This window comes from Nicotiana tabacum, chromosome 15, assembly GCF_000715075.1.
Source record: "Nicotiana tabacum cultivar K326 chromosome 15, ASM71507v2, whole genome shotgun sequence".
Lineage (NCBI taxonomy): Eukaryota > Viridiplantae > Streptophyta > Magnoliopsida > Solanales > Solanaceae > Nicotiana > Nicotiana tabacum.
Genome location: NC_134094.1, coordinates 2032680 through 2044902, shown reverse-complemented (window position 1 = coordinate 2044902; position 12223 = coordinate 2032680). Strand labels below are relative to the sequence as shown.

Sequence of the window (12223 nt, the reverse complement as noted above, 5' to 3'; positions counted from 1 at the left end):
AAAATTATAGAATACCGATCGATGTCGGTCGGAAATTCTAATTTATTTTTTTCCGCCCAGTGTCAATTATTTTTTTTGATAACAAAAAAATATTTTTAACATGATTACCGACCAAAATCCATCGGTATTAGTGGTCAAAATGGTCAAACACTTATAGATTATTGTTATATACAATCTTCCCTCACACACACACACACACATATGTGTGTGTATGTATACACAATTAATTAAATATTATATAGTACATATAATTAATTTGTATCTAAGTCGGTCGGTTTTAAATTAAATAATTTATTTTAAATTTAAAATTATATTATCGACCGATTGCGGTCGGAATTGTTGTGATCAAACGGTCAAAGGCCACTTAAACATACCGACCGAATTTTCCGATCGATTTCGGTCGAAAATTTCCAAATTATACCTACCAGAGACGGGATTCTTCCCAATTTTTCTCTTTTCTCTATATTTCTTCTCCTCCTCTTCCACTCGCGATTCCCCTAAATCCCCACCCAAAATCAACTCCTATCTCTCACCTCACCCAAAAATAAAGCCCCTAGAAGTCTCCCTCACCTCCCTCGCCACTGTTCCTCGTCGGGTCGTCGCCACTACCCCTATAACCACTCAAATTATTAAATTTACTATATTGTTACTAAAGTTTATTATGTGACTTAAACTATAAATTAATTTGAATACTCAATTAATATAACATGCAATTTATTTGTTCTCAGTGTAGATGGAATATCATAGTGGAATGTATAACAGGAATTATTCTAATTGCCGATTTTTTAGGGAGGAATTTATAGAAGGGGTTAATGAATTTATTAGGCATGCAATGTCACTTGAGCCATTTCAGTTTGGAGGGATGATTAGGTGTCCTTGTGTGAAATGCAAGTGTTAGTATATTTTGGGATCGGAGGATGTTAAGACTCATCTTTATAGAAAGGGGTTTTTGGATAATTATTTTTTGTGGACTAGTCATTGAGACGTTGATGGTCCTAATGGTGTATTTCATAACATAGTTGTTGGTGAAAGTAGTATGTTGGTGGGGAATAACGTTCAGCATCCTAGACACCATGAAATGGTTGCAGATGCTTTTGGGATGCACTTCGAGTTTGGACTCCATGAAATTGTTGAACAAGCTCCTAACGAAGAGGCAAAATATTTTTATGAACAGTTAGAGGCCGCTAGTTGTCCACTAAGTGAAGGGAGTATGCATTCTGAGTTGTTTGTTGCAGTTAGATTATTAAGTATCAAATCAGATACCAATATTTCTCAAGCTTTCATTCGCCTTATGAGTGAATTAGTTGACCCAGCTTTCAACTTTCAATATTTCAATAATTTAATGTCCTTCAAGGTCAACTGGCCAATCTTCTTGCTAGTGGTGCTTTTCTGATTCCCCGGTCTCGTGAGTCTTCCAATCCTTCTCGTCGTGATCCTTCGAACCATGCCGACGATGAAGCTTGTAGTAGTGGAGATGGAGATGATGTAGTACAAAACACTCGTTGAATGATGTTTGAAGTTTTAACTTGTGAAATGTTTTGTTGTTGGATTTTTTGAAACACTATAAATATTGTTAATATAGTTTTGATAGTTATTATTGGTTGAATGACAGCAATGTAATGCTGCCATTATAGGTTGTTATTGGTTGTTGGCAGGTAGTGCAGTTGTAAAATAACTGTATTCTGCCAAATTCTTACCTAGAAAACATACCGCATACCGACCACGGTCGGTCGGAAATGTTAAAATAAAATTTTCATAAATTTAAAATTATCGACCGACATCGGTCAGTATCATCAACAATAAAGTTTTTTCAAGTACTGAAATTACCGATCAAAATCGGTCGGATATTTTAATAATAACGACCGAGTTCGGTCGGAAACGTACAATTTTTAAAAACATACATAAATATGCGATGTCGGCCGCTACTTTAAAAATTAATTAAAAATTATTTTCTACAATACCGACCGATTTCGGTCGGTATATTTCGTTTTGTGTCAGATTATTTGGTCAAAGGTGCGTTGAATTTACCGACCGACTCTAGTCAAAAATTTCGACAGACTACGGTCACCAAACTTTAGCGACCACTGTTTTTTCGATGAATTAAAGTCGATCAAAAATCGATCGATTTTTCTTCGATTCCGATCGATTTCCGTTGATTTTTCTGGATGCTTTTTGGTAATTTTCTAGTAGTGTATGTTGCACTCTTCGCATTATATCAAAGATCTTGGGACACTCTTAACTAGAATTCTTCTGCTTTTAACGAGAGATTTTGAAACCGAGTCTTAAAAATAGAAAAACCTTTCCGTATGAAGTGATTTATCTCCAATCAGGAATATTCGATGAAAATACGAATTAATCAAATCAAAACATTTTAGATACACCATATGCTCAATAAACCACAACAAAATCCAAGGGTTATACACCCTTTTCAAATTTATGCTATTTTGGTTCTAATGTACCAATTAGGACAGTCAAAATTAAGAAAACAAAGAAAAAAAATAAAAGGACAATACATCTTACTACTTGAATATAGAAAGACAAAAAAAATTGTATAAACTTATGGAAGAGTTTGCAAGGGGGCCTTTGATGGAGTTGATTGTGAATTTGTAATATTCCAAAATTAAAGTGATCTTATAAGATTTGATGTCTAAGTTCTTTTTATTTTTTTTAATTTCTTAAATGATGTCAATTTCAACAAAATAATACAGCTAAGGCATGAAGCTCGAGGGAGACAATGCCTATGCATTTCCATATCAAAAGAAAACAACATGGAGATTACGATAAGAGGGGACCATATCTTGATTACTGAAGAGTTATACATTTATGCATTTTCAATTTGTTTTGTAATTAGAATTCATAATATTGAAACTAAATTGACAATATGTCTTTCCATGACTAAGTAGACATGAAAATAAATTGACATTAAACTTAACCACTGTTTGAATCTTGAGAATGAAAAATCTTTGGTAAAGAGTGGTTTCATTTTTAAAAGATTTTATGCAGTGCAATTTTGAATTAATCAGATCAATGAATAATCAATACCGAATACCGAACGGTTATAAGAATTTGTTTTTAAATAATGGTCCTTTCCAATACGGAAAGTACATTTGAAAAGGTTGAAATATTGAGGAATAGTACTAATTTGTAATTTGCAAAGAAAGCAACATAAGAATTAGAAATAGCCACTCAATAGTGACACCATTGATACCATCTTTTTATTCCAAGAATTTATTGTTTTCTTAACCGAATTTTAAATGAGACCTATAATTCTTTTTATCGGTTGACAAATTTATCACTTTTAATTATGAATTTATGATATACACGTTTCCCAAGAAAATATTTAACTTTTTTTAAATTAAAAAAAACACTTGTAGGACTTATATCGACTCATCCAACCTTTACCCATTATTTTTCACTCATTTATATTATCTATTTTTCACTCGTAAATATTAAAATCAACAATTGAACCTTATTTATAGCGTGACCGGTATTAGCTTAATAGTTTATTTTGAAGAGAAAGTCACCGCTCACTTGGACGCAAACGTCTAACAAATTCGTCAATTATATATATGAACTGGCAACAAATATCTAATATAAAATAGATGTGCAGAAATAATTTTTTCAAGAAACTCAAAAACAAAAATTCATTGAATTTGATATAATGGAAGTCTAAAGTAAATAAGATAGGACTTAAACTTAAACAAGATAAGGTAATTTGTCTTAAAAATAATAGTATTTGTGGCAACTAAAGTCGGCACAAATATAAATATCTTCGAGCAAGGGACACCCGATAGTATTTATGCTAAGACGATTACTGAGCTCCCAAATCCTCGGTCCGTCCTCCTATAACGGATGTTTGAATAGATAAATTATTTTTGTGGCGACTATAATCGCCCCTAAAAGTGAAAAGTCGCCACTAAATATCGGCACACTAGGTCGCCAACAGAAAAAGCGTCCAACTATGACGACATTTCGACCTTTAGTAGTGACTTTAGTCGTCGCAAAAATAATTTATCATTTCACAAGCAACTCTCTTCGTCACAATAACCTTAACTTTGTGCCAACTTTAGTGGTATAAATGCTAACATTTTGTAGCAATTATAGTCCCCACAAAAGTGAAATAAGTTGCCATTAAAGTAATTATTCATTGGAGATATGCCTAAAATTTATTTTCTTTGAATTTCTCGTAACAAAGTTCAATCTTTTCCAAGTTTCATTTGCTTTCTAGAGTTAACGTTTATATATTACTATGTATTACTCCATCAGTTTCATATATCTTGTATGAATATTTTTTATTTTTTATTCTAAAAGAATGATTTTTTGTTATATTTAAAAAAAAAAATCAACTTTAAACATACCATGATCTTAATAACATGCTCTTATAGTAATTGAAATATCACGACATGTTAATTACCAAAAAAGAAACATCATGACATGTTTAAAATTATACTAATGTTAAGCATTCATTTGGTATGTGTCAATTTTTTAAATATTAAATTCAATATTTAATTAATTACCGTCATATAAAATACAAAAGTTGCAAGTATCTCACAAGAAAATAGATAAATACAATCAAATAGAAATATTACTCTTAAGATTTTGAAACCTTTTTTTCTTCATAGATAAAATTTCAAGAAATAATACATTTGTATGTGCTAATCATGATATCATGATTACGTCAATATTATTTGTTTTTTAATTTGGTCGTTAGATAAGCAATGGAGTAGTGACGTGTCAAATAACCAGGTGGATATGAAAAAAATTGGGACCATTTGAGGGGATCAAATGAGCACTCTTTTTAGTCCGCGTCAGCTCGCTTCTAAGTTGGTTCAAATATGACTCAGTCCCCCTAATACTGCCAAAACTCACCTTTTTGCTAGGCGAGTCTTTAAATTAGTACCCGCCTTGCACTAGGGGCGAGAAAGTTCTTTGTAGGGCGGGACGGGTTGAAAATACATAAAAATAGTGTGTTGGGCGGGACAAGAAAATTCTTTTGTAGAGCAAGATAAAATGATACGTTGGGTGCGGTGAAAATATTCTTTTTTAATACGAGACAGGTTGAAAGCAAATAAAAATGGTGTGTCGGACAGGTCGGGTTGAAAATTTCATGAGTTAAGGCTCAATCGGAATAAGGTGGCAAACGATTTGGGTTGAGTCTTAACTCGTGAATTTTCAACCTGCCATGTCCCACACACTTTTTTATTTGTTTTAGGAACTAATCGTACTTTTAAGATTATGGATTCTTATTTACTAATTATTGCAATTTTATTAAACTTTTACCCATCAATTTATACTTCATATAAAAAAATATTAAGTTAAGATAAATCCGATATCGCAAGTTGTAACATTGCATTCGTCTCTAAGTGGAAGGGGTTTGGGCAAGTTACACATTGGGCCCATCAGCAAAAAACAATTACATTCATTAACCAAATATATACTGATTATGTATAAATTATTTATATATATTATATATTTTTTGACTATTTTCTTTTTTTTGAGTAACTATAGCCAAAAGATGCAAAGGGTACAAATTTGGATTTTGACTTTTGTAAATTGGAAGAGAGGAGTTAGGTCTGGATCACATGCAAATACAGAGAAAAGCTTTTTGGGCCATAAATGAAAGATATGTGGGCCCAATGCTACACGAGCCCTGTCTACACAAGGCCATTCATTTCATTTTCAATGCTAACTTTTCGGGTGAAATTAAAAAATAGTCAAATTTATAAGTGTTAATTAAAAAATAGCAATAATTTTAAAAGTAATCGAAATTTAATTACCTTTTCATGTAAAGATAAATTTGAACGAAAACACTGTTCAAAATCCGAAAAATATTCCAGCATAATATACTAGAGTTCGAATTTTTTACATGTGAACTTCCAGCATAATATACTGGAGTTCCAGCATAATATGCTAGACCAGCATAATATGCCGGAAGTTCATACATAGGTGCTCCAATCTCCAGTATATTATGCTGGAACTTTCCGTGTGCTGGAGTTCCAGCATAATATGCTGGAAGTTCATACACAAGTGCACCAATCTCCAGTATATTATACTGGAACTTTTCGTGTTGTAGCAAAATAATGACTATTTTTCAATGACTTTGCAAACGCTGACTATTTTTCAATTATCAATTCGTGGCTAGCCCGTGCTATTTTACTAACTTTTCGTATTTAATGAAATTAGGCACCCAATTTGATAGCAGCTTATTTTGTGTTTTAACACCACTCAACTCATTTACGTCTTCTTTTCGCTACTCCATCCATCTGTCGACAATCCATTCCAAAGAGAGAGTGTAATTAAAAAAACAAAATTAGATGACGAAATTAATTAATTAATTAATTTGATGTTTTGGTAAAGAGAGGCTTTTTATAGGAGCAATTAGAGATAGGAGATGGAGACGGAGACGGATAAGGTAAGATTTTGATGGCTAGGGAATAAGTGGTTGATTGATGGGTATTTGGAACTTGAGGCTCTTTGAAAAGAGAAACAGAGGATCTGATAGTATTGCACGAGAGATAGCCTACATATGCAATTTACGAGCTACCACTGGGATTAGTAGTATGGTGCAGAATTTTATGTTTTGATATAGATAATTTAGAGTAGGCTTTGTTATTGTTTTATATAGCAGCTGAGTTTATAAGCAGGTTAGCTATGGTTATGTACGGTTACTGGTGATTAATACAAAAAATGGTTAGTTACCCAAAAAAGAAAAAGAAGAAGAAGCAGTGGTAGTATCCACAATTTTTGCAATATTCAAATATACTTATTTTTAATTTTTTAATTCACCTCTATTTATGTACTAACTAATTATATATGTAAGGTGAAACTATGGCTCGAGAACCTTTTTTTGGACTAATTGGATTGGCTTGTCTTTAGAAATCTACTCAATCTTTAGAGGAGAAAAGGCACATTAGATTACCAATACATATATCAGGAAAAAAAGATTGCTATTATCATAATTTATAAGTTGCATTTGACAAGTTAACAATCAACTATAAATCCTTTTCTAAATATTATATAAGTACGGGAATAATAATTACACATATGTTGCACTCGAATTTCAAATGAAACTTATTACCTATAAAAATTATTCTCTCCCATTAGAAAATATTGAAAAGATTTTTGGTGTAATGTTTTCTTAGATATTTGTTTGGCTAATTTCGTGCAAAAGAGAATGTATGGGTTCAAATTTCCAATGAATGATATGTCATTTTGAAGAAGGCCTAGTTTAACTATGACTTTAAGTTATATACACAATGTGTGTATTTGTTTTTTTTAAATATTATCTAGTCATTCAAATGATATCTGCAACTAAATTTCCTTATTTTCAATTGAAAATAAGATAAGTTACCTACTATAATAAGTAAAAGTGATAAGATAATATTTTTTTTTTATACTGACTTGTATTAGGTTAGGCTATTTACATCACACGGGGGTGCGGCCCTTTCCCGAACCCTACATGAATACGGAATACCTTGTGCAACAAGCTGTCCGTTTTAAATGTGTATAATATAAACTCTTTAGCAATTATTATTATTCATGAAAATGGATGCTGCTATTTTTGACTTTTTTTCATAATACAGTAATATGCAGGTTAACTTGTTGGATATGTGCACTGAAACAATATCCAAGTTTGGTGGAATTTTGAAATATTGGGTGTTTAGCATATGGCTTGTCGCTTTTACTTAATTTAGCTTATTACCATCGTGCTCGTTTTTCACACTTTCCTTATTACCATGCAATTTTGAAAACTTTTTTTTTAAATTCTGTCAAAGGCACAACTTGGATTTAAAGCTTATAAGTTCAAGATTTTACTCCGTTTAAGTTACTGGTTCAAAGTTAATAATTTATAGATATTCAACGAATACAGAGGGTTTAGACCAAAGCTACTAAGTTCGACCAAACTCGTATTTCGCATTCTAGCTCCGCCTCCGAATCCTCCCCCACCATAAAAAGGAAAAATGCAAAGAGAACGTTTTTTCACATAGTTCCTAGGTTAAATAATTCAAATTATATGTGTATATTTCAAAATAGAACACATAGTGATTATTTTTTACCGCCAGGGTATAATGTGACAAATACGATCCCTCCACTCTTAATAAGAAATTTTAAGTCATTCATCCTTAGTTAAAGGTCTCAAATTTAAACCTTGAGAATTTTAAAAGAAGCGTTTTCCCTTAAATAGATCTTGCATAAACGTCGGTTAATTAAGCGAGTTTCAAATATAAAATGATTATTTAAAAAAAAATGAAAGCAGATTTCTCCTGCCACAAAGCAGGAGATGTAAAGAAGAAATAAGCTCAACCGTGCAAAAGTCCTCTTATGAGTCATTACTCATTACTGTCAATTTAGCTGACACATTTTTTTTATTAGTCTGTTTAAAAAGAATGACATATTTTTATATTTAAAAATAATTTAACATTGAACTTTTTATTTTATCCATTTTATTCACATATTTTAAAAGTCTTCTTTTATTTCTTAAACTTTGTGTCGAGTCAAATTAGATCATTTAAATAGAAACAACAGAGTAAATACATAAAGTAGCTTTTTGTATCTCATCAATAAATTGGGGTCCACTCTATTTTGGGTCCACACGGAGAATACTAACCATTTGGCAGAGTCAAATAGTCAAACCACCAGTTGTGATTTGTGAATTATGAATGTGATTTCTTCTAACTTCTAAAGTTTCTTTTCAAACTCTGCATTCATTTCTTCTAATTTACAGCCTGTTTATGAGGGATTGTACAAACTTTTCATTCAGATATTTTTCTTTCTTGTTCAATAGAAGCAGTCATTAATGTATCCCGTAGATGCGAGATATAGAAATAATTCCATTTTTTCAAAAGAAGAAGTTAATGGTCGAGTAACAAATAAGAATAGTAGATCATATTCGATGAAAGCAAAAACAAATAAAAAAAAATAGAAATCCATAGTTGTGGATCTCGATCCAAAGGTTTTTTCTTGACCTAGCTACAAGGATGAGGCAGTATAGAAAGAAAAAATATGGAACCTAATAGAAATTACTACTAGTTGGACCAAAGCATTAGGGTTAGCTGTCCACATTACATTCCTTGGGGTGCGACTCTTTCCCTGACCATGCCTGAACGCGGGATGTTTGTACACCGGATTGCCTTTTATTCCGATATTATTTCATTGTTATCTTATGTTGTTCGAGAAAAGATATTTTGGTTCCCATCAGATGTTCGATATCTGTATTTGTGTTGTGATCCAGATTCGCGCTATATGAAAATAATCGTGAAAAATTTAATTTCCTTTTGAGCCATCAAAATAAGAAAAAATCTAGTAGGAAGCGCTTTTATCATTAGTGAGTCTTACGAGACATGAATCTAAATTAGTCGGGCACAATGCGAGTATAAGATCAGTTGGGACAATAAAAAAGTAATTTTGACCCATTCTTTGGTTAAAACATGGATCGTTAAAAAAGATAAAAGTGAAAAGGTAAATCATAAATGTGACTTTTTGAATATAAAAAGTTATGAGCCTTTAAGAAAAAGATCCTTTACTCTGCAGCTATAAATACACCAAAGAAGAGACCAAACTTGGCCACAACACCACAAATATCAAACTCTAAATCTTCATTCTCAAGCCCCAACTTTTAACAAATCCTCATATTTTCTCTAGATCAGTTTACTTCTCTCTTTTAGTTTCTTCAACCTTATTTTTGTTAATTCTCAAGAAAAGGGGCAAATTTTAAGTACCCCTTCCCCCTTTTTCCTTTCTATTTTCTACTACATCACTTGTCTATCTTAGGAACTTAATTTCTTTAAGAGATTTTATAGAGTTCAAGAAACCATGAGCAAAATTCAAGAAAGCATGAGCAAAATTCAAGAAAACATGTCTTACACATATGATGAGGCTGCTCAAATTAGATCTTCCTTATCTCAAATCCTATTAACAAGTAGTACCAACGCTTTAGACTCAATCTTTTCTCATTGCCAAGAATCAAATAATCAAATGCCTACTACTAATCCTATTTTTGAGCCTCTAGGTTCGTCCGTCGGCAACAATAACAACTACGTCCCACTCCCGGACAATTTTGGTTCTTCAGTCTACCTTAGACAAAAAGATTTGTTACAAAAATTTTGGGAAGAAAATAGAACAAATGTTACAATTCCAACAACTTCAACACAAACCCCACATCAAAACAATTCTTTATATTCACAAAATAATATTTGTCCAAGTAAAAAAAAGTTATATAGAGGAGTGAGACAGAGGCACTGGGGAAAATGGGTGGCTGAAATAAGACTACCTCAGAATAGAATGAGAGTTTGGCTTGGAACTTATGAAACTGCTGAGGCTGCAGCTTATGCTTATGATAGAGCTGCATATAAACTTCGAGGCGAATATCCACGATTGAATTTTCCAAATATTCGCGATGATTTGAGTAAGTTAGGATTTGGAGATAGTACAAAGATGAATGCTTTGAAAAATTCAGTGGATGCTAAGATTCAAGCTATGTGCCAGAAGGTTAAAAGGGAGAGAGCTAAAAAGGGTGCCAAGAAAATTGTTGAAAGTGATAAAAAAGTTGCAAAAAGTTTGGATTTGGAGTCATCATCTTGTTCTTCTTCAATTGTTTGTAATGAGAGTTGGAGTAATAGTGATGTGATTTCACAAAGTACTTCTGAAGATAGATTGTGGAAGAGTGAGAATTCGCCTTGTTCTCTTCTTGATGACTGCCATGTGGGGCCCAAGAACGACGATTCCAACTGTCATATCACTGGCATCACACATCAGTTCGAAAGACCAATGGAATTGGAGTTTGAAGATTGTTCTCTTGGGAGAATGCCTTCTTTTGATCCTGAGTTGATATGGTCGATTTTGGCTAATTAGAAGTTATATCGACTTACTCTTCACGTGATTTGAATCTTCGACTTATTCAGAATCTTATCTCGAGATCTATAGAGACTATTTTATGTTGTTGACAATGTAAATGGTTAATTTTGAAGAATGTGTAGTTATTTAGTTATGATTTCTTTTGTCAAGTTGAGCACTATTAGTCTCTCTTGGTCTGACTTTTGTTTCTCTATAGGATGAACAAAGAATATTATTAGTTGTTCATTATCAGTTTTAATGCATCAAATTGTTTGGGAATTTGCTTATTCTAATAAAGTTTGAATCTTTTAAACCCTAGTGTATATTACCCTACTTCTTAGCTTGGAAAGGAATGATCTTTCATAAAGAGATAGTTCGCATTCCTTGTTTATCATCAATCAATCAATAATGCTTTAGTCTCAAATTAGTTAAGATCGGTTATACACATTATTTGTGTCTTCTGTCCGCCTCACATGTCTCTTAACAAATCCAATATGGATTTAACTTATAAAAGAATATTTGTCAAAACTAGTACTAATGGAGATATTGAGAAGTTTGGAGATTGCCTATTGATGGGTTTGAGGACAATATAGAATCTTGGACTTTAGGGAGTTGATTTTTTGACCCGATAGGTTACAGAAAATAGAAAGAATGTTAGAGATAGTGGTGCATGTTTTATCATTAACCTTAGCCATCAAGGCTAGGTCATCGGCAAAGAAAATGTGAGATATAGCAGGACCTATGGAATTAATTTTTATGGGATCCCAGTTGGCACAGTTGATAAACGGCCAAAAATACATATTTTTCGGTGTACTTTCATCTCATAACTTGTATGGTAACGGTAGGTTACATGACATTTTGTAGTGAATTATACTCATTACGTGCATTCTTATGTGTAGGAGCAAGTTGGACGAAAAGTGAGCAAAAGAAGTTGATTCGGCATCAAAGGACAAAAGAAGAATTTTGCTCGTTCACTCTCGCGAGCACACGAGAGAGTGAACGAGCTAGCTGAGGAAAAGCTTGAGAAATACAACGGATTATGGAAAAAAGGCATGGAAGTGCACGAGAAACCTAGAAGGAAAAGAAAAAGAGAAGCACTTCTCTCGTTCACTCTCGAAGAGAAGCACTTCTCTCGTTCATTCTCGCGTGCGCACCAGAGAGTGAACGAGCTAACCTAAAAAGGTTGTTCTGAAGTGGGCTTGTATTATTTCGCCCCATGCAAACCCTATCACATATAAATAGTCCTTAAACTCATTTATGAAGGGGATGTGACGTTTTTAAGGAGTGAATTTCGACCTTAGGAGAGAGAAATCGACCGAAGGAGGCAAGAACACACTAGGAGCAAGGCGGAGAATTCTTCTACGAGTTTTTCACTTCCTTCTTCCTATTT

General features: G+C 32.8%; 1 protein-coding gene across 1 annotated transcript; it reads left to right on the top strand.

Moving 5' to 3' along the window:
* Positions 1-9555: 9555 nt before the first annotated feature.
* LOC107794689 (ethylene-responsive transcription factor ERF061-like) lies at positions 9556-11149 on the top strand. Its single transcript, XM_016617204.2, has one exon. It carries the CDS (start codon positions 9814-9816, stop codon positions 10849-10851), a length of 1038 nt encoding a protein of 345 aa, XP_016472690.1. The 5' UTR covers positions 9556-9813; the 3' UTR covers positions 10852-11149.
* Positions 11150-12223: the final 1074 nt, after the last annotated feature.